Here is a 19067-nt window from a genome sequence, read left to right on the forward strand (position 1 = left end):
AGGAAGTAACCAGATCATGAGAATTTCATTCCAGGCATTTAGTTTGATTAGTTTTCTAACATATGCTGAAATAACCAGATTTACACTAGCAAGTTAAGGTTAGAAATACTGAAGTAGATAACGGCAGATCCCATTTGGTCCACACAAAACCACATACATATTTAACTAATTATGTTTTAATAGGACATAGTAAACCTCAAAATTAAACACACAGGATTCAGGTGTCTGGGCTGGCAAAAAAAAAGACAAGAATACTAAAGAGCATTTTCCACCATTTACTCTCATTATCAAAAATATTTTTCAACTCTTCTTGCAAAACAGAAACAAAAAAAGTACATACTGAACACTTACATCACATTCTTCTTCCTATGGCTTTAACCCCACCCCCACCCTGCCCTACCCACAGAAAGACAGGGGAAAAACAAACCAAAAAGCCAACAAAAACGCTATTTGACCACATTCACATAAAAATGACACCATGGTACACTACAGAACAAAAAGGAGGCATTATCCAATTTGAGTCCAAAACCTTTTGCTTGTTTTTCAGACCTAGTAACCATCATTGTACATGCTTTGTGCCAAATTCATAGTGCCTAATGTCATAATTCACTGGCAATGTCACTTGATGAGTGGTTAGATGGCAAAAAATAAAAGGAGTTTTAGAAACTGTAGAATTGTTTCTCTTTAGACAAGCTGTTGATATTGCTCTAAAATATGACATTGTCATTTAATATCAGAATCCTTTCCTTTCTAGTCAGTCCATAGTTTATGCAGGTTGAGTTATTAAAATACTCAATACATACACCAACTAAAGTAGAATTATTATAGGGTATGCATTTAAACTTCACATTTTGTCTTCTCTCCATGGTATAATTGGGGGGAAAACCTTGTACACTGAGTAGAGTCTAAAGCAGTTCCCATAGGGTCCAAATATAACCTCCCCTGCACCATGCCAACTTCATGCTTGGCATACTGTTGCTGTTCCAGACCTGGTTGTGTTGAACCATGCTACTAAGGCCCTGCCATGCCTCACTTTTGTGCAGCACCCATTCTTCTCTAACACCCCCACGCAAGTAAGAGCAGAGCCATGCAAGGGAGGCTATGGAAAAGTGGGTGTCAAATGCTTGAAGGAGAGGCATGGGAAGGCTTCAATCAACGGCTTGATGATATCAATGCATGCAGTATTGATGCAGTAGCAGCACATCGGAGAGCGATATACTCTAGCCGTGTGGAAGCCAAAGTGCACCCTGCACACACAAAATTATGACCAAAATTTGCATCAACATTTATCATGAGGGAAATTTCCATTCTAAAAAATGAACACAAAATAGCTATATTCATTCTCCTCAAGGTACAACTAGAACCAGAGGGACACAAGTTACAAAATCTTCGAGCACACATACAAGGGGAAAAAATGCTTACCTATAGTTAGGAGACAGAGCAATTTCATCATCTGTTCTACAGTGGCCCAATTACCTAACATATAGCTGAGACAACTTGACCCACTATAGACTTGCACCAAGGAAGTAATTCTCAATTAGTTATCTATCATAGAAATACATTACAATGCTGTTAGCTTTTTTTTTTTTTTTAAACTGTGAACCAAGATAGTACTTAGTACTAGCAAATTCTGTATTAAAAGGGACATATCCTGGGATATTAAGCCTTTAACCAATACTAGGGTAATTCTGTTTTTTCTAAATGAAGATCAGAGTTTTCATTTAGAATCCCGACTTATGTCAATTAAAAGCACAGAAATTTACTCAAGAGCAAACTTTGCCTCTCTTCGAGCCTGCCAACTGTTAAAACCACAGTTGTATCTCAAGTAACTTCGGCATGAGAATCACACTGCTTTTGCTTTGAAGTTAACTAGCATAACAATGGTTCAAAATAACACACAGTATCTATTTCATAATGAACTCAGCAGAAATATCATCAAGATTAAAGTTAATAGCACACATCATGAAACACTAGTGACATCAATTTGCAAAATTTAAGAATAATGTGAAAATAAGTTTAAAAATATTCTGAGAAAACTTCATAGCAAAGGAGCCCCAACTATTATTTTCAAATTTTTACTCAAAAGAAAAGGTTCAAATATCTGAAAATCTCATGTGACATCAACTGAAAGTAGAGCCCAGTTTGATACTTTAATTGCTTCAAGGCAGCATAAATTAGTTGGACAGTTACGGTAATTTTCACTTTAATGTAAAAATGATTTTGAACAAGTTTAAGGTGCTAAAATACTAATTTCCCCATCCATGTGGTATTAAAAGACTGGTTTCTGACTGGTTTACTAGATTTCCAGCAGAAATATGGTGTGATTTTCTTGCAACACTGACTCTAAACATAGATATATAAGAAATTAGCACAACTGTGATGGACTGACTAGAAACCATTTCTGGATTTAATCACTCTCTGATTAAGCACAAAGCATGAACTGGTATAACAAGGCCAATGTTTGCCAAAAAGTCATTTTGTATTAAAAATCATTTACATTAGCATTTGATCTGAAACTATGAGGTGCTGTAAGAACTAAAGACAGTTTCAGGGTAACTCTGCAATTACCGTCAAACTATTTCCCAGACACTAACACACAACATAGCAATGAAAAACACTTGATACAAGTGATCTATATGCAGGAGCTCCGGCAAGTTAAACAGAACCATAGCTGCCTTCAAAATTGTAGCAGTCCCCCTACTGATGGTGGGGGGCAGGGAGACAAAAATAATGACTCAGCAGTCATATCTCATGTCTAAGGTTTCATCCAAGTTCTTATCATCGTTTGTACTGGCAGCTAAAAATGTCGTTACTGGTGAACCTGTCACATTAATTACACTGGTGCTTGTGCTGGCATTGCGCACAGCAATGCTTGTCACATTAATGCCCAAAGTAAGCCTAGTCTGCTCCAAGGCCTTTTCTGGCACTGCAAATGCCTCCAATTTCTTCTCCCCATTAGCCATATATGAATTTTGGCAGCCACGGCATATACAGTCTAAGCAGGCTTTACGGTTCGAGTAGCAAGGGCAGCGTTGGCCACGACATGTAAGAACACTTGGATTTTGAGTGGCTCGACCACATTTACACCCCTTCTTTTCCTGTGGCTTTTTGTACACAGTTTTTGTTGGACTTCCTGGCACAACATGACTGCTGGAAATTTTTTCTTTTGATTTGTCTTTTGTTTTCAGCATTCCCGATTTAGATTTAGGATGAGATTTCTTGGCAGTATGGTCTAGACTCTTTTTCATGCTTTTATTCTGTATGAGTACAGTTTTGCCTATTTTAGGAGCAGTGCCTCCATTGGGTACAGTCGCAATAGGTTGCAAAGACATCTTTGCTTCTTGTTTCACTGTAACAGGGGCTGAGGCTCCCAAAGTCGGACCATGAAGGATGCTAGAAATTGGAAGAGGCTGAACCTTTTCACTATCGCTTTCTGATCGTGATCGCTTTCTGTTTAATTTAACTACCTTAGGCGTCGCAGCTGTACATGAAATCCCATGAGGTGAAGAACCCATAGATATGTATGTGTTATGGCTAGGAGGTGGGGGAGAAAGCTGCAAAAAAGGGCCATTAGATAAATTGGTTTCCAAGCTATGTTGCAGATTAGGACTGCAGGCCTCTGTGTTAGACTCCAAGCTCCGAAGCACTTCTTCAACACTAAGTAAAAGGGGATCACTAGATTTGATGTCTTCACTGAAACTGCAGATATCAATGCCTGTAGCACACAAGTCACTAGAGGAAACTGTGTCACAAATAGGCTGAAGACTATCTTCAGTTTTTATGTACTGTCCAGGGCTACATACATCTACTGTATTTGCATGTTCAGGGGAAGGGATATTTGCCCCAGGTTTCTCTACTGAAAGCCCATTACAATTGGGCAACCCATTAATAGCGGAGCCTTTTGCATCAGAGTCATGTGTGCTTTCAGGTACAGAAGAACAACTTGCTGGTGGCTCAACCGTATGCTCTGAGTTTGAAGGTGATGGGGAATGTGTGAAACACAATGACAAGGTTTCATCAGATGCTTTTTCTGTTTCTTCATGGAGTGGGGAACCATCTTTGAGCAAAGTCAAAAGATCTGGAGAACTGTCAACAGCTTGTTTAATATCACGTGCCAGTGGGGTTTGTGTTATGTATTCACAGAGTTTTTTGTAGCAGTTTACTAGAATGCTTAACTGTTTATTTTCTTCAAACTGCTCATAGTCCTTGCACCAACTACACGATGGCTTCATCATCATTTTCTTGCCTTTACAGGTTTTGCAGACATAATGCTGACATGTGGAATTGGTGGGTGCAATAGGATCTTGCAGCAGATTACCTAAAAGAAGAAGAAAAGAATTATAAAAACCCGCAGAGAGACAGGTATTTTATTACAAAATATGTAATACCACAATTATATTTTTACTCATTACAGAACCTACTGAACCTTGCCCTAATTGCAACACAGTCAAAAGTGACCATGATAGAGCTGTGGGAATAAGAATATTTGTTGTATGGCCAATATCTTACAAGCAGTACATTAAACTAATTAACATATTATTAGTTTGTATTCTGAAGGAGTCCATATTGATGACACATGTGGTAGTTATATGGTCACATCAAATATTAAAGCCAGCTTGTATATCAATCCAGAAAATCCAAAGTCCTCCTTTAGAAGACACTAGAAGGGCAGTTACCTATTTTGTGTTCAGGAAAGCAGAAAAAAGACTGATGAAACTGCAAAGTATTAGAATAGAAAGTGTTTCGAGTAGAAGCAAACCCAGAAACATCTAAAGGATACACAGAAAAACAAAGGGACAATTCGTTGTTCTGCTGCATCTAGGCCATCCACTAGGTGGACCTAGGCAGTTGTCTAAAGCTCAAATTCGGGGGGGGGGAGGGACAAGGTTGACCCCTCAAATAGCTGCCACACATGCACATCGGCCAGGTGCGTAGCAGGGGGAGGGTGTGAGGACTCTGTGTAGTGCTGGGTAGCGAGGTGGCATCAGCAGTCTTACACATTTTAAAATATATATAATTTCTTTCCTCACTGCCCCCTGCCTCAGCTAGCGCCAGCCACAAAGTATATGACTTTGCCACCCCTTTCAGTTAAAATTATATTCTGTACATTACAGATTATATTAAGTTGGTGGGCAGGTGGGTGGGGGGAGTCATACTTTGCCTAGAGTGCCAAAAACCCTAGAGCTGGCCCAGATCCTTCCCTCCTGACAGATCCCTTCCTGCACACAAAGCTGCATATATATTTCCACCCACACGGGACAGACTGGATCCTTTTTGACTTTACTAACTTACGGAATAACAGTACATGTACTCAGAACCAAATGCAAGCCAATCAAGAAAATGAATGAAGAAAGCAAGTTTGTTAGTAATATGAATACTAGAGTCTCAATTCTACTTTAATCATGTGCTACGTTTATAAGAACAAAACCACCACAGTAGTTAGGATTTGTTTCCCTCCAGAACAGTGTTACAGCTTTAAGTTTTACACACACTTGTAAAACAGAACATATGACCTCAAAACAATTCAGCATAATACATTTATTAATCAATCAATGTAATGAATTACAAATACTATAATTTGAACAAGGGATAAAAAGGGATAATTTATAATGGTGTTATTCACAGTAATGCCTGGGGGGCGGCAGCAGCCCCCATCAACCCTAAGTACGGCCTGTGACTGTTTTTTGGGCCTGTGTGAAGCTTTGGCCAAAGCTGAATACTCTGTATAGTCCCCTTAGCACCATGCAGAAGCAACCATTCCCACCGTACAGTGTTGCACGTTGCCCAGTGCTGAGGGGAGAAGTGGCTCCTTTAAGGGAAACCGAGTCCTCTTGAGCCCCTGCACCATCTTGGAAGGCATGCACAGAGTGTTGGGAAGTGTAGCCCTTGCCAGCACTTTTCCCAATCGAGTTCTTATGAGAGGACTCCGACTCCGTCCCTCTTAAGTACCTCCCAGCACCGAAAAAAAATGAAGTACTGTTCAGAGATCAGCACAGCAAGAAGTGCTGTGCTATCACATAGAATGTTTTTTTTGCCAAAGCAGTCCCCACTTGAAAAGTAGTGAAGATCACTGATTTATACAGTTATACTGAGCATCAATATTTTTAGGATGACATATCAAATCTAGAATTCCACCTCTCTATACACCTTTCAATAACCTCTTTGGAAATTATGGTCAGACCAATGAGGTCAGGTAAACTTGACCAAAAAAGCTCTGGGGAAACAGGAATGTTAAAAATAGTCTATCAGTTTATAAATGTACTTTGGCTACAGCTAATTCAAGTGAGCCTTCCCAAGGTTCAGTTGTTGAAATGTTATAGAATGGTTACTGACATTCCAACTTTGTAGTTAACAACTTGCTAGCTTTTTTTTTTTAGTGCTATGTATCAATGTTAAGCAGAAATTTTAAAGTTATAAACAGAAGGCATGTACTTCAAACATAAGCATGTAGTGGTTGAAACCAGAGAATAGGTAACATCAAGAACTTCCGTTATGAACATCAACAACTTTATTCATGAACCTGCTTGTCCTCGGAAGACTGGGAGGCAGCCTCTGGGCTCAGATCTGACAGTGAAATGGGGCTTTGTTGTTGGCCAATTGACCACGTTTCCCATCTCTGCCGTCTTCAGCAAAACCATCAAATTCTGTCTCTGAATCAGTGGGTTCTACTATCTTCAGAGTCTCCCATCCCACTTATTAGGCAGCATTTCTTGAACCTCCATCATATAATGGCAGGGTCTATTGCCCCCACCCCTACCCCTTTGATCCACTCAATGATAATGGAAAGGTCTGGCTTTTTCAGAGGGTCTGATGGGTTGAGTGCCCTCAGCCCATCGTACATCCACTCCACCTACTTCTTCCACAAAAGCTGCTTGAAGGGCCAACTGAAGCTCACATCCATGACCTGCAACTGGCTTGTCATCCCCGCTGGGATGATTACAATGTCGATCTGGTTTTCAGATGATTGATTTTATGAATGGCTTTCTGTGACACCTGAACACATCCAGTATCAGCAAACGGCATCTCCTGAGGGTTGGTTGTTGTTCGTTTTTTTGCAACCAGACAGATCTAAGCTAGTCCTTGATCAGACGTTGATCCATCCACCCCCGTTCGTGCGCACGTATTATCAACCCATGGGGCCTCCTCACATTCTTTGGCAGAGTCTTCCTTTTAAACACGACGTATGACAGCAACTGTCCACCTTAGCGAAGTGCCCCCAGAATCGCTGTGAACTGGTTCTTCTCGTTCCCAGTCGTTCTCAGCGTGACATTTTCCTCCCCTTCACTCAAAAATGTTTGCCTGTGAGGAAGATCGAAGCTCAGTGATATTTGGTCAGCACTTGCAATTTGTTTGGTAGAGTACCCATGTTGCTTACGGAGCTACAAAACAAACCAGTGATACTTGAACAGCTGGTGCTCAAAGTCCTGTGGCTCTGGATGGACAGCTTATGCTGCCGCATAAAGAGGTGGCACCATTTTGCAAAGGCCTTGAAGGTGCTGAGGGGATCTAGCCTTAGAGAAAGCTGAATTGCTTTTGAGTGGATTTCCCTAGTGCCAAAGCTGAATTGCTTTCGAGTGAATTTCCCTAGTGCCAAACCCCCTTGGGCCAATGTGATGAAAAGGTGGTTGTCTGGGGTAGGGCAGAGTCCAGAGGCCTGGTCTACCAGTCATCGGACCCTGTCACCAGTCCGGTAGCCTGAAAGCTAGGGTGCAGCCTGTTGTCCACCTATTGACACCAATGGGTAGATCTGCCCTCCAATTATGACAAATGCAACGAGGGCCAGAGAAGAGACCTCGTCTACCCATTAACCACAATAGGTTGACGAGGTCTCCAATCCCGGCAGATGCAAACAAGTATGGACCAGAGATCTGGTCCACCAATCAACCACAATGGGTTGACCAGGCCTCTTGCGGTGGATCCTGGCACTCCCGATTGAGACCAATTTGACAGGCATACCCAAGCAAGAGTTCCAAAACCCTGGCTGCTATTCTGGATTCACCCTGGTCCCAAACGGAGCCCTGGGATTGCCATACCAAACTCAGGACTCCTCGTGGAGATTTATGGTGACAGGATTTTCAGGATCCACAAATAACCATCATGGCACTCTCAACCCTCCCAGTGTTCTGTGCCCAGCCAGGAGAGTACCTGGGTACCTGAGTCTGGTGAATATTTTGGTACCTGGATTCTCTGTTCAGCTGTGGGCAGCCCCCTGCTTCTCCCAGTGGCTTGGGAGGGAGTGGCACCAGTGTTGGGTAGCCCTGCACCCCAAGTCCTGGGAACTCTGAGTGCCCCCATGTGCCCAGTGCTATACCATCACAGCCAGGAAAGGGGTGGGGAGAGACTGGTCTTCCTTTTGGGAACTGGAATGACCCTGCACTTGGCAGTGGTGTGCCCTACCGTGCTGACCCATCAGGTGGAAATATCTGCCAACAGGGCTCCTGGGGCCTTCAGAGAGCTCTCTTCTCTGAGCAGTAGTGAGCAGCCCCCTGCCTCCCCCAGTGGCCTAAGTGGAAGGGGTGGAGTGGACTTGGCATTAGTTGGCCTCTCGCTCCAGGTTCTGGGAACTTGGAGCAGCTCCGTGCCTGGTGCTATGCAATTACACCACAAACGTGGTAGGGATAGACTGGTCTTCCCTTTGGGAACTGGAATGACCCTGTGCTTGGAGGTGTCAGATGTGCTCTGCTCTATCCACCTGATTGAGACCAGGCCTCTGCTGCTGTGATAGGGAGGGCCCTCCATGGGCTGGCCTCCAGTGGTCCCTCTAATTTTTTTCATCTCTGTGCAGAACAAATTTTGTTCTGGGCGGCAGTATCCAGTGTGTGCGCATGTGCATTCAGAATGGGGCCTTCCTGATTCAACCTGAATGGGATGTAAAGTTAACTGAGAGGACATTAAAAAAAAACTTGTGAGTGCACACAAGTGTGCATGCTTTAGAGGGAACAGTGCTGGCCTCTATGCCAGTGCTTCAGGTGGAGCAGGTCCCTGTCCTTCATCACATAGCAAATTGATATGGAAGTGGCTTCCCAAGGGCCTCTCTCCATCCAGGAAATCCCTCCCACACCCCAATGGCTGGGGCTGATGTGACCTATCAGCACCAGGGGCACTCCTGCCTGAAAGTGAGGGTGGCATGGGAAAGTGCCAATGTTGCACTGCACCCTTGCACTGTCTTGCAGCTGTGGACATGGCCTTCTCCAGGCACTCAAAAGATTTTTGGTGTCCACTCAGTTAATTTTAGATTCCCCGCAGGTTGAATCAGGAAGGCCCCACTCTGAATGCACATGCACGCACACTGCCTTCATACTGTCACCCAGAACAAAACTCATTCTATAACTGATGGGGGGAAAATAGAGGGACCATTGCTCCTGAGGTTCTGTCCCTCGTGCCCTGCCTGGGATGGGAGGCAATTCTGTTATCTGACCTGATATGCAGCGGCCCACTTTATCCTCCTGGCACTGGGGTGGTGATACTGGGTGCCCCCTCTGCGAGTCTCCACCCAGGCTCTGCTCAGCAGTGAAGCTACCTGGTTGATCCTGCCAGTAGCATATGCCTATCTCAAAGATAAAGCCATGCATGTCTTAAGTGCACATGGGTGTTATGGTAAAAATGTGAATGGCTCATCAAATTAGTTACGGTTCCCCTTTGTTTGCTACAAACATTACTTGGATAACTGTGGTAATTCTAGAGCTAATACATGCCAAACAGTATGCCCTCTATCACCGTTCCTTCTAAGGTGTGAGGCTGCGTACGCACACAAACTCCCCTGCTCAGTGATCCCTAGCTGCCACTCACTTTCTCTCTTCCTTGGTTGTTGCCCTGGCCCTCCCAGAAAGTGCTGCTTCCTCTGCTGCCATATGCTGATGGGATCTGAGCTGTCGGTGACGGACCAGGAGAAGGATCTTGGGGGTGTGGTGGACAGCTCGTTGAAAGTGTCGACCCAATGTGCGGCAGCTGTGAAAAAGGCCAATTCCATGCTAGGGATCATTAGGAAGGGGATTGAAAATAAAACGGCTAATATTACAATGCCCTTATACAAAACGATGGTGTGGCCACACCTGGAATACTGTGTACAATCCTGGTCACCACATCCAAAAAAGGACATTGCAGAACTGTAAAAAGTGCAGAAGAGAGCAACCAAGATGATCAGGGGCCTACAGCACCTTTCTTAAGAGGCAAGACTACAACACCTGGGGCTACTTAGTTTAGAAAAAAAGACGACTGCGGGGAGACATGATAGAGGTCTATAAAATCATGCATGGTGTGGAGAAAGTGGAGAGAGAGAAATTCTTCTTCCTTTCACGTAATACTAGAACCAGGGGTCATCCCATGAAACTGATTGCCGAGAAATTTAGGACCAGCAAACAGAAGTACTTTTTCACACAATGCATAATGAACTTGTGGATTTCTCTGCCACAAACCTGGATGGCTTTAAGAGGGGCTTGGATAACTTCATGGAGGAGAGGCCTATCAACAGCTACTAGATGGAGGGCTATAGGCCACCTCCAGCCTCAAAGGCAGGATGCCTCTGAGTGCCAGTTGCAGAGGAGTAACAGCAGGAGAGAGGGAATGCCTTCAACTCCTGCCTGTAGGCTTCCGGGGCATCTGGTGGGCCACTGTGTGAAACAGGATGCTGGACTAGATGGGCCTGGGGCCTGATCCAGCAGGGCTGTTCTTATGTTCTTCTGCTTGGAGCTATTTAGCAGTGTTCTCTCTAATTTTTTACATCTGTGTGCAAAATGAGTTTTATTCTGGGTGGCAGTATCAAGGCAGTGCGTATACACTTGCATTCAGAGTGGGGTCTTCCTGATTCAACCTGAGTGGGATCTAAAATTTACCGAGCTGACATCAAAAAACTTGTGAGTGCACATGCCTTAGAGGGAACACTGGTTTGTAGGCAGAAACTCAGTAGGTGGTGTTTCCCCTACCATTTGGAGATTAGAACTGCACCCATTCACATACAAGCAGCTGAAGTACAAGCACAATATCAACAGGTGCTGCTTCCACCCTAATGTGGTAAGTAAAGTTGCACCTATTGCACTGGGCTGTTCTGAGGTAAAATGAAGCAAAATTAAGGAGGCAACCACTCTCAGATAAAAGCAGTCACAGCTAAGGAGCTGAGGCCTATGAGACAGTGGAAACGGCCTCAGAGACATGAATTAAGTCATATAAGTCTAATGATTGCCCTTTATTTTCAAGACATTTCTCCTTCCATGTGTTTTTTGATTTCACTGACAGAAGCCTCTCAGCTGTTTTCAGGGCTAAAGAAAGGAGGAACAGGGGACACTGACCAGCCACTGTTTGCTCTCCCTCCTTTCTCAGCACAGTTGCTTCCCGCCCCTTTTTTTAACGTGAGAGAAAAATCAAAATAATTTCCACCCTATATTGGCATGCCATATAAGAGGGCATTTGTTTTGGTAGGGGGGATTTTTAAGTTATAAAACCAGCTCTAATAATAACCTTGTTATTGTCACACCCCTCATCTCTACTGCTATCTAATCTTCATTGCAAGCAAAGCAACATGCTATCATGAAGGAACCTACAAACGGCCAATTTTCCTCTGAGAAATACTTTTTCAGCCATTTTAATGAATCAGCACAAAATGAATCACAAACAAGTCTAGAAATCAATCAGTTATCTGCACACTGCAGGAGTGAACAGAGAGACTGAGCAAAACAGAGAATTAGGGATGTGCATGAAACAGTTTGGCGGTCCTTATCCAGACCACCAAACCAGTTTGGGCACTTCCGGTTTGATGCTGACTGGGGCAACAAGGAGGTAGGCTGCTGCCCTGCACCAGCTATTTTGGCAAGAGCGCCGTGGGAAAAATGTGGCGGGGGGGAGTAAGGGCACTCTTCCTGCTCCTTTAAAGGTAAAGCCCCTGCCCGCCGTCAAACCAGCCAAATGCCGGACCATGCACATCCCTATTGAGAATCACCTCAACCAATGGGAGAGCATTCTTGCTCTGCCAGGGAAATGTGCATTAATATTTTAAAAACACAAACTACTTCACCTAAAACAAACAAAAAAATCACAACACTATCTAATTGTGAGCTGCTTAATAGAGTAATACTACTAAAATGCTGGATGAGATTTAGAAGATGTTCCCATTTTAAATAACATGATGCTATAACCTATCAGGATCCCTGGACCCACTCCACACACAAATTGGGCTTTGTCTTGTGAATTATAGCTTATCTCAATGTATTTCCGGGTTTTTAAAACTACTGGTTTTAAGCTACTTTTTCTGAAAACGCTGGAGCAAATAGGGAGGAATTCTAGAGAGAAGTGTGTGGCTTTGCAGACATTTACCATTTACAAAAATAGCTAGATTATCAGAGCACTTTTGAGGGGTGTGTACGTATGTGCACGCACACACACACAACTTGAATATTTATATATCACTTTTCAACACAAGTTTCCAAAGCAGTTTACTTTGATATAATTAAAAAAGGGCTCCTTGTCCCAAAGGGCTCACAAAAAGGTGCCTCTTTGCTCAGTTAGCAGTGCATAGATGTACACACACACAGTCTGTGCAAAGTCTATTAATAAGCAACAATTTTACAAGTCTGAAAACAAGACAGGCATATGGGAAAGCAGAGCTTATGTTCTTCAGCGGTCACAACATAAAAATATACTCTGCCTAGAGAGTTTGCAATACTCTTGCAACAGGGCAGCAGCAATGAATGCACAAATCTGAGCAAAGCATTTCATTTTCTTAGGTACAAAATATTGCACTTTTAGTGCCAAGAACTTCATTTTTAATGTAGCCCCACCTACTCTAGCTAAGAATCCCCACCCACATTACATAATTCAGTGTTGTAGGTCCAAAACATTTTAATAAGGATGTTCCTAGCCCTCCTATTTTCTGAATTAACCAATTTTCCATTAAAATCAAAATGACTTCAAAAATATTCAGTTGGAAACACTATTAAGGGGGAAAAAGTTCCAGCTTATATCAGAGCAAGGAAGAAATCATTTATTTATTTATTTGTTTGTTTGTTTAATATACCGCCTGACTCCAAAGGATCTAGGTGGTTCACAAAAACAAAAAACAAACAAAAAAACCCTGTTAAAACATTCAGAGATTACTAAAAGCATGGCTAAAAATGTGTCTTAAGAGTTCTTTTAAAGGCTGGTAAAGATGTTAAACCACAAAGGTCTATAGGGAGCACTTTCCATAGCCCAGGAGTGACTACAAAGAAGGCCCATTCCCGAATCACTGCCAGACAAGCTGGCGTCATCCCAAGATGCTGGGATGCCTCTCTCAATGATCTTAATGTGCTGTGGGGATCATGCAGATGGCAGCACTCTCCTAGCTAAACAGGTCCTAAGCCTAATTAAAGGTAATTACCAGTACTTTGTATTTTGCCCAGAAACCTGTTGGCAGCTAAATTTATTATTTATTCATTTAACATATTTTTATAGTGCCCAAAACTTATGTCTCTGGGCAGTTTACAACAGAATAAAAGCAGAAAGTAAAACATAAGTTAAAACAAAACCAAAAAGTTTAAAACATTACAACAATTTAAAACTCTAAAAACAATATTTTAAAACAGTATTAAAACCATTAAAATGATATTAGTTAAAAGTCTGGGTGAAGAGATGCATCTTAAAGACTTTTAAAAAGCTGTCAGAGATGGGGAGGCTCTTATTTTACTACTGAGTGCATTCCAAAGCCTCGGGGGAGCAGCAGAGAAGGCCCATCCCTGAGTGGACACCAGACGAGCCGGCAGCAAATGCAGATGGACCTCTCCAGATGATCTCAGTGGGCGGAGGGGTTCATGACGAAAAAGATGTTCTCCTAAATATCCAGGGCCGAAGCTGTTTAGGGCTTTATAGGTTATAACCAACACCTTGTATTTTGCCCAGAAACATATCGGCAGCCAGTGTAGCTCCTTCAATACAGGAGTTATATGGTCTCTCTGAGATGACCCAGAGACCAACCTGCCTGCCACATTCTGGACCAACTGCAGTTTCCGGACTACATACAAGGGCAGCCCCACGTAGAGCGCATTGCAGTAATCCAGTCTGGAGGTTACCAGCAGATGTACCACTGTTTTGAGGTTGTTCATCTCAAGAAACTGACGCAGCTGGCATATCAGCCGAAGCTGATAGAAGGCACTTCTGGCCACTGCCCCAACCTGGGAAACCAGGGAGAGGCTCGGATACAGAAGCACCCCTACACTGCATACCTGTTCCTTCTGGGGAAGTGTGCCCTATTCAGAACAGGCAGATCAAAATAGTCTCTCGAGTTCCAACCCCGCACAATGAGTACCTCTGTCTTATCTGGATTCAGTCTCAGGTTTTTATCCCTCAGCCAGCCCATTACCTACTCCAGGCAGCAATTTATGGAAGTTATGCCCTCTCCCGATGATGCTGACATGGAGAAATCGATCTGGTTGTCATCAGCATACTGATAGCACCCTGCACCAAATCTCCTGATGATCTCTCCCAGTGGTTTCATGTAGATGTTAAACAACATCGGAGACAATATGGAGCCCTGAGGCACACCATACAAAAGTTCAGATTTTGAAGAACAACAGTCTCCAAGGCACACCATCTGGAACCTCCCCGAGAGGTAGGAGCAGAACCACCACAAAGCAGTGCCTCTCACCGCCAACCACCTCAGACACTCCAGAAGGATATTATGGTTGATAGTAACTAAAGGCACTGAGAGTTCCAAAAGGACCAACACAGTCACACACTCGCTGTTGATTCCCAATTGGAGATCATCTGTCAGGCTGACTAAGGCAGTTTCCACCCCATAGCCCGTCTGAAAGTCAGTCTGAAATGGGTCTAGAGATAATCAGTTTCCTCCAAGATTGCCTGGAGCTGCACCCTCTCAGTCACCTTACCCAACCATGGAAGGTTGGATACAGGCCTGTAGTTGCTTAACTCTGAGGGATCCAAGGCATATTATACAATTGTTTTAACACAGGCATATTATGCAATTGTTTTAACACAGGCATATTATGGTCTCTGAGACACCCTGGAGACTAATCTAGCCACTGCATTTTAGACCAACTGAATTTTCTAAACTACATACAAAGGCAGCTCCATGTAGAGTGCATTGCAGTTATCAAGCATAGAGATTACTAGAGAGTGCACCACACTTCTGAGATCATTCTCCTCAAGGAACAGATGTAGCTGCCATATCATCCAGAGTTGATACAAGGTGCTCCTGGCCATAGCCTCAACCTGAGAAACCAGAGGGCCCAGAAACACTCCCAAGCCACAAACTTGATTCTTTAGGGGAAGTGCAAAGCCATCCAGAACAGGAAGATCCATCAAGTCACTCAAAGTATGACCTCTTACTAGGAGTACCTCCATCTTGCTTGGATTCAGTTTCAATTTATTATCCCTCATCCAGTGTTCCCTCTAGAGGGAACACTGCCCTCATCCAGTCCATTATTGCCTGTAAGCAGGCACTTAGGGGGGTTATGCCATTTCCTGATGATGATGTCATGGAGAAATAGATTTGGGTGTCATCAGGGTATTGGTAACACCCTGCTCCAAATCTCCTGATGATCTCACTCGGAGGTTTCATGTAGATGTTAAAAGCATTAGAGATAGGATGGAACCCTGAGGGTCATCAGACCATAGCTCTCGTTTCAGAGAGCTACTATCTCCGAGCGACACCATCTGGAATCTACCGGAGCAATAGACAGTGGAACGAAGCCACTATAAAGCATAAGAACATAAGAACTGCCCTGCTGGATCAGGCCCAAGGCCCATCTAATCCAGCACCCTGTTCCGCACAGTGGCCCACCAGATGCCGCTGGAAACCACAGACAGGAGTTGAGGACGTGCCCACTCTCCTGCCATTACTCCCCTGCAACTGGTACTCAGAGGCATCCTGCCTTTGAGGCTGGAGGTGGCCAACAGCCCTCCGACTAGTAGCCATTGATAGACCTCTCCCCCATGAAGTTATCCAAACCCCTCTTAAAGCCATCCAGGTTGTTGGCTGTCACCACATCCTGTGGCAGAGAGTTCCACAAGTGGATCATGCGCTGTGTGAAAAAGTACTTCCATTTGTTAGTCCTAGACCTCCTGGCAATCAATTTCATGGAGTGACCCCTGGTTCTAGTGTTGTGTGAGAGGGAAAAGAATTTCTCTCTCTCCACTTTCTCCACACCATGCATGATTTTATAGACCTCTATCATGTCTCCCCGCAGTCGTCTTTTTTCTAAACTAAAAAGCCCCAGGTGTTGTAGTCTTGCCTCATAAGACAGGTGCTCTAGGCCCCTGATCATCTTGGTTGCCCTCTTCTGTACCTTCTCCAGTTCAACAATGTCCTTTTTAAGATGTGGTGACCAGAAATGCACACAGTACTCCAAGTGTGGTCGCACCATAGTTTTGTATAAGTGCATTATAATGTTAGCCATTTTATTTTCAATCCCCTTTCTAATGAACCCTAGCATGGAATTCGCCTTTCTCACAGCTGCCGCACATTAAGTCGACACTTTCAACAAGCTGTCCACCACGACCCCAAGATCCCTCTCCTGGTCCGTCACCGACAGCTCGGATCCCATCAGCATATACTTGAAGTTGGGGTTTTTCGTCCCAATGTGCATCACTTTACACTTGCTAACATTGAACTGCATTTGCCATTTTGTCGCCTACTCCCCCAGTTTGGAGAGATCCTTTTGGAGCTGCTCACAATCCATTTTGGATTTCACTACCCAGAAGACTTTGGTATCATCTGCAAATTTGGCCACATCGCTGCTTACCCCTGCTTCTAGATCATTTATGAATAAATTAAAAAGCACCAGTCCCAGTACAGATCCATGGGGGACCCCACTTCTTACTTCCCTCCATTGTGAAAACTCTCCATTTATACCTACCCTCTGTTTCCTGTCTTTCAACCAGTTAGCAATCCACACATGTACTTGTCCCTTTATCCCATGACAGCTAAGTTTCCTCAGGAGTCTTTGATGAAGAACTTTGTCAAAAGCTTTTTGGAAGTCCAGGTAGACTATGTCAACTGGATCACCTTGATCCACACACTCGTTGACACTCTCAAAGAACCCCAAAAGGTTGGTGAGGCAAGATTTACCTTTGCAGAAGCCATGCTGCCTCACTCCCAGCAGGGCCTGTTCTTCTAGGTGCTTTACAATTTTATCCTTGAGGATGCTTTCCATCAATTTGCCTGGAACGGACGTTAGGCTAACTGGCCCGTAATTTCCCGGATCGCCCCTGGATCCCTTTTTAAAAATAGGTGTTACATTTGCTACTCTCCAGTCCTCTGGTACAGAGCCCCATTTCAGGGATAAGTTATATATTTTAGCAAGGAGATCAGCAATTTCACGTTTGAAATTCTTTGAGGACTCTTGGATGGATGCTATCCGGCCCTGGTGATTTGTTAGCTTTCAGTTTTTCCAGACAGTTTAGAACATCATCCCTTGTCACTTCTACCTGACTCAGCTCTCTAGCCTCCATCCCTAAAAAGCCTGGTTCAGGAACAGGTATATGCTCAGTATCCTCTGCCGTGAATACAGATGCAAAGAACTCATTCAACTTCTCTGCAACCTCCATATCCTCCTTAATAATCCATTTCACTCCCTCATTGTCTAATGGTCCAAGTGCCTCCCTGGCAGGTTTCCTGCTTCTAATGTACTTAAAGAAGTTTTTGTTATTCCCCTTGATACTTTTGGCTAAATGCTCCTCAAACTCTCTTTTTGCCTCTCTTATTGTCACCTTGCATTTCTTTTGCCAGAGTTTGTGTTCCTTTCTGTTCTCTTCGTTTGGACAGGCCTTCCAATTTCGGAAGGAAGTCTTCTTCCCTTTTATGGCTTCCTTGATGGTACCCATTAGCCATGCTGGCATCCTCCTGGACTTAGTGGTACCTTTCCTCCTTTTGGGTATACAATCTAACTGGGCTTCTAGTATCGTGGTTTTGAGTAAACTCCATGCACTCTGGAGCGAAGTGTCTCTCCTGATTTCCCCCCTCAGTACCATCTATTCCCAAACCCACCAAGTGATCCAGAAGGATACCATGTTCAATGGTATTGAAAGCTGCAGAGAGATCCAAAAGAACCAGCTAGTCACACTCCCTCCATTCATTCTTTGGTCAAGATAATCCATCAGGACGATCAAGGCTGTCTCTACCCCATAGCCTGCTCTAAAGCCAGTCTGAAATGGATCTAGATAATCAGTAATTTCCAAAACTGCTTTGAGTTGATCAGCCACAACTCTCTCGATTATCTTGCCCACCGAAGGGAGGTTGGAGACTGGCCTGTAATTATCCAACCAGGGCTCCAGGGCAGGCTTCTTAAGTAAGGTTCTCACAATTGCCTCCGACAAACATGGAAGCATCCTGCCCTCCCTCAGCAAGGCAGTTATGATGTCAACTAGACTTTCTCTAACAGCCTCCCTGCTATATGTTATAAGCTTTGTTGGGCATGGGTCCAAAGGACAAGGGGTAGGCTGAAAACTTCCAAGAAGCTTGTCCGCAGCCTCAAGAGTCACGAACTGAAACTGTTCCATTCTAATTGGACCAGAGGAGTTACTGGACCTCTACAGTAACTGGACCTCTACAATCGACCCCGCCATAACCATGGAGTCTAAGTTGGCTCGAACATGAGATACTTTATCTGCAGAGCTGTTAAAAGCATCACAATGGGATGATGAAAAACCCAGATCTAAGTTCAGAGAGGAGAGAAAGAACCTGAGTCAATCCCCTCACAACTCTGAACAATTTCGCTGGACATGAACTTGCAGATGCAATATGTGCAGAATAGAATCACTTCTTTGCTGCACGTATTGCCACAGAATAAGCCTTCAAATAGGCTTCATGTTCTGTCTTGTTGGATTAAAGTCGAGACTTCCTCCACTTACACTCTAGTCTTCTCCCTTGCTGCTTCAGTTCCTGTAGCTGTTCAGTGTACCATGAAGCCAATTTCAAAGTGTAACAGAGAAGACGCTTAGGTGCGATAGTGTCTACTGCCCTGGTAAGCTCTCTATTCCAGGTCTCCACCAGGGCATCAGCAGATTCACTGGTAGAACCAACTCTAAAACTCTCCAAGGCCTCTTGGAATCCTATAGTATCCAATAGCCTTCTTGGGTGGACC

The 19067-nt window shown here is 43.8% G+C and overlaps 1 protein-coding gene across 1 annotated transcript in view; it reads right to left on the reverse strand.

Annotated features, from left to right (window-relative positions):
• Window positions 1-262: 262 nt before the first annotated feature.
• The window catches only part of MSL2 (MSL complex subunit 2), a 29742-nt gene continuing 10937 nt past the window's right edge, over window positions 263-19067 (reverse strand). Inside the window, exon 2 of the mRNA XM_053313096.1 lies at window positions 263-4318. Within this exon, the coding sequence (XP_053169071.1) occupies window positions 2736-4318 (1583 nt within the window). The 3' untranslated portion in view covers window positions 263-2735. The remainder of the gene's footprint in view (window positions 4319-19067) is intronic.

This window comes from Hemicordylus capensis, chromosome 3 (assembly GCF_027244095.1).
Source record: "Hemicordylus capensis ecotype Gifberg chromosome 3, rHemCap1.1.pri, whole genome shotgun sequence".
Taxonomy (NCBI): Eukaryota; Metazoa; Chordata; class Lepidosauria; order Squamata; family Cordylidae; genus Hemicordylus; species Hemicordylus capensis.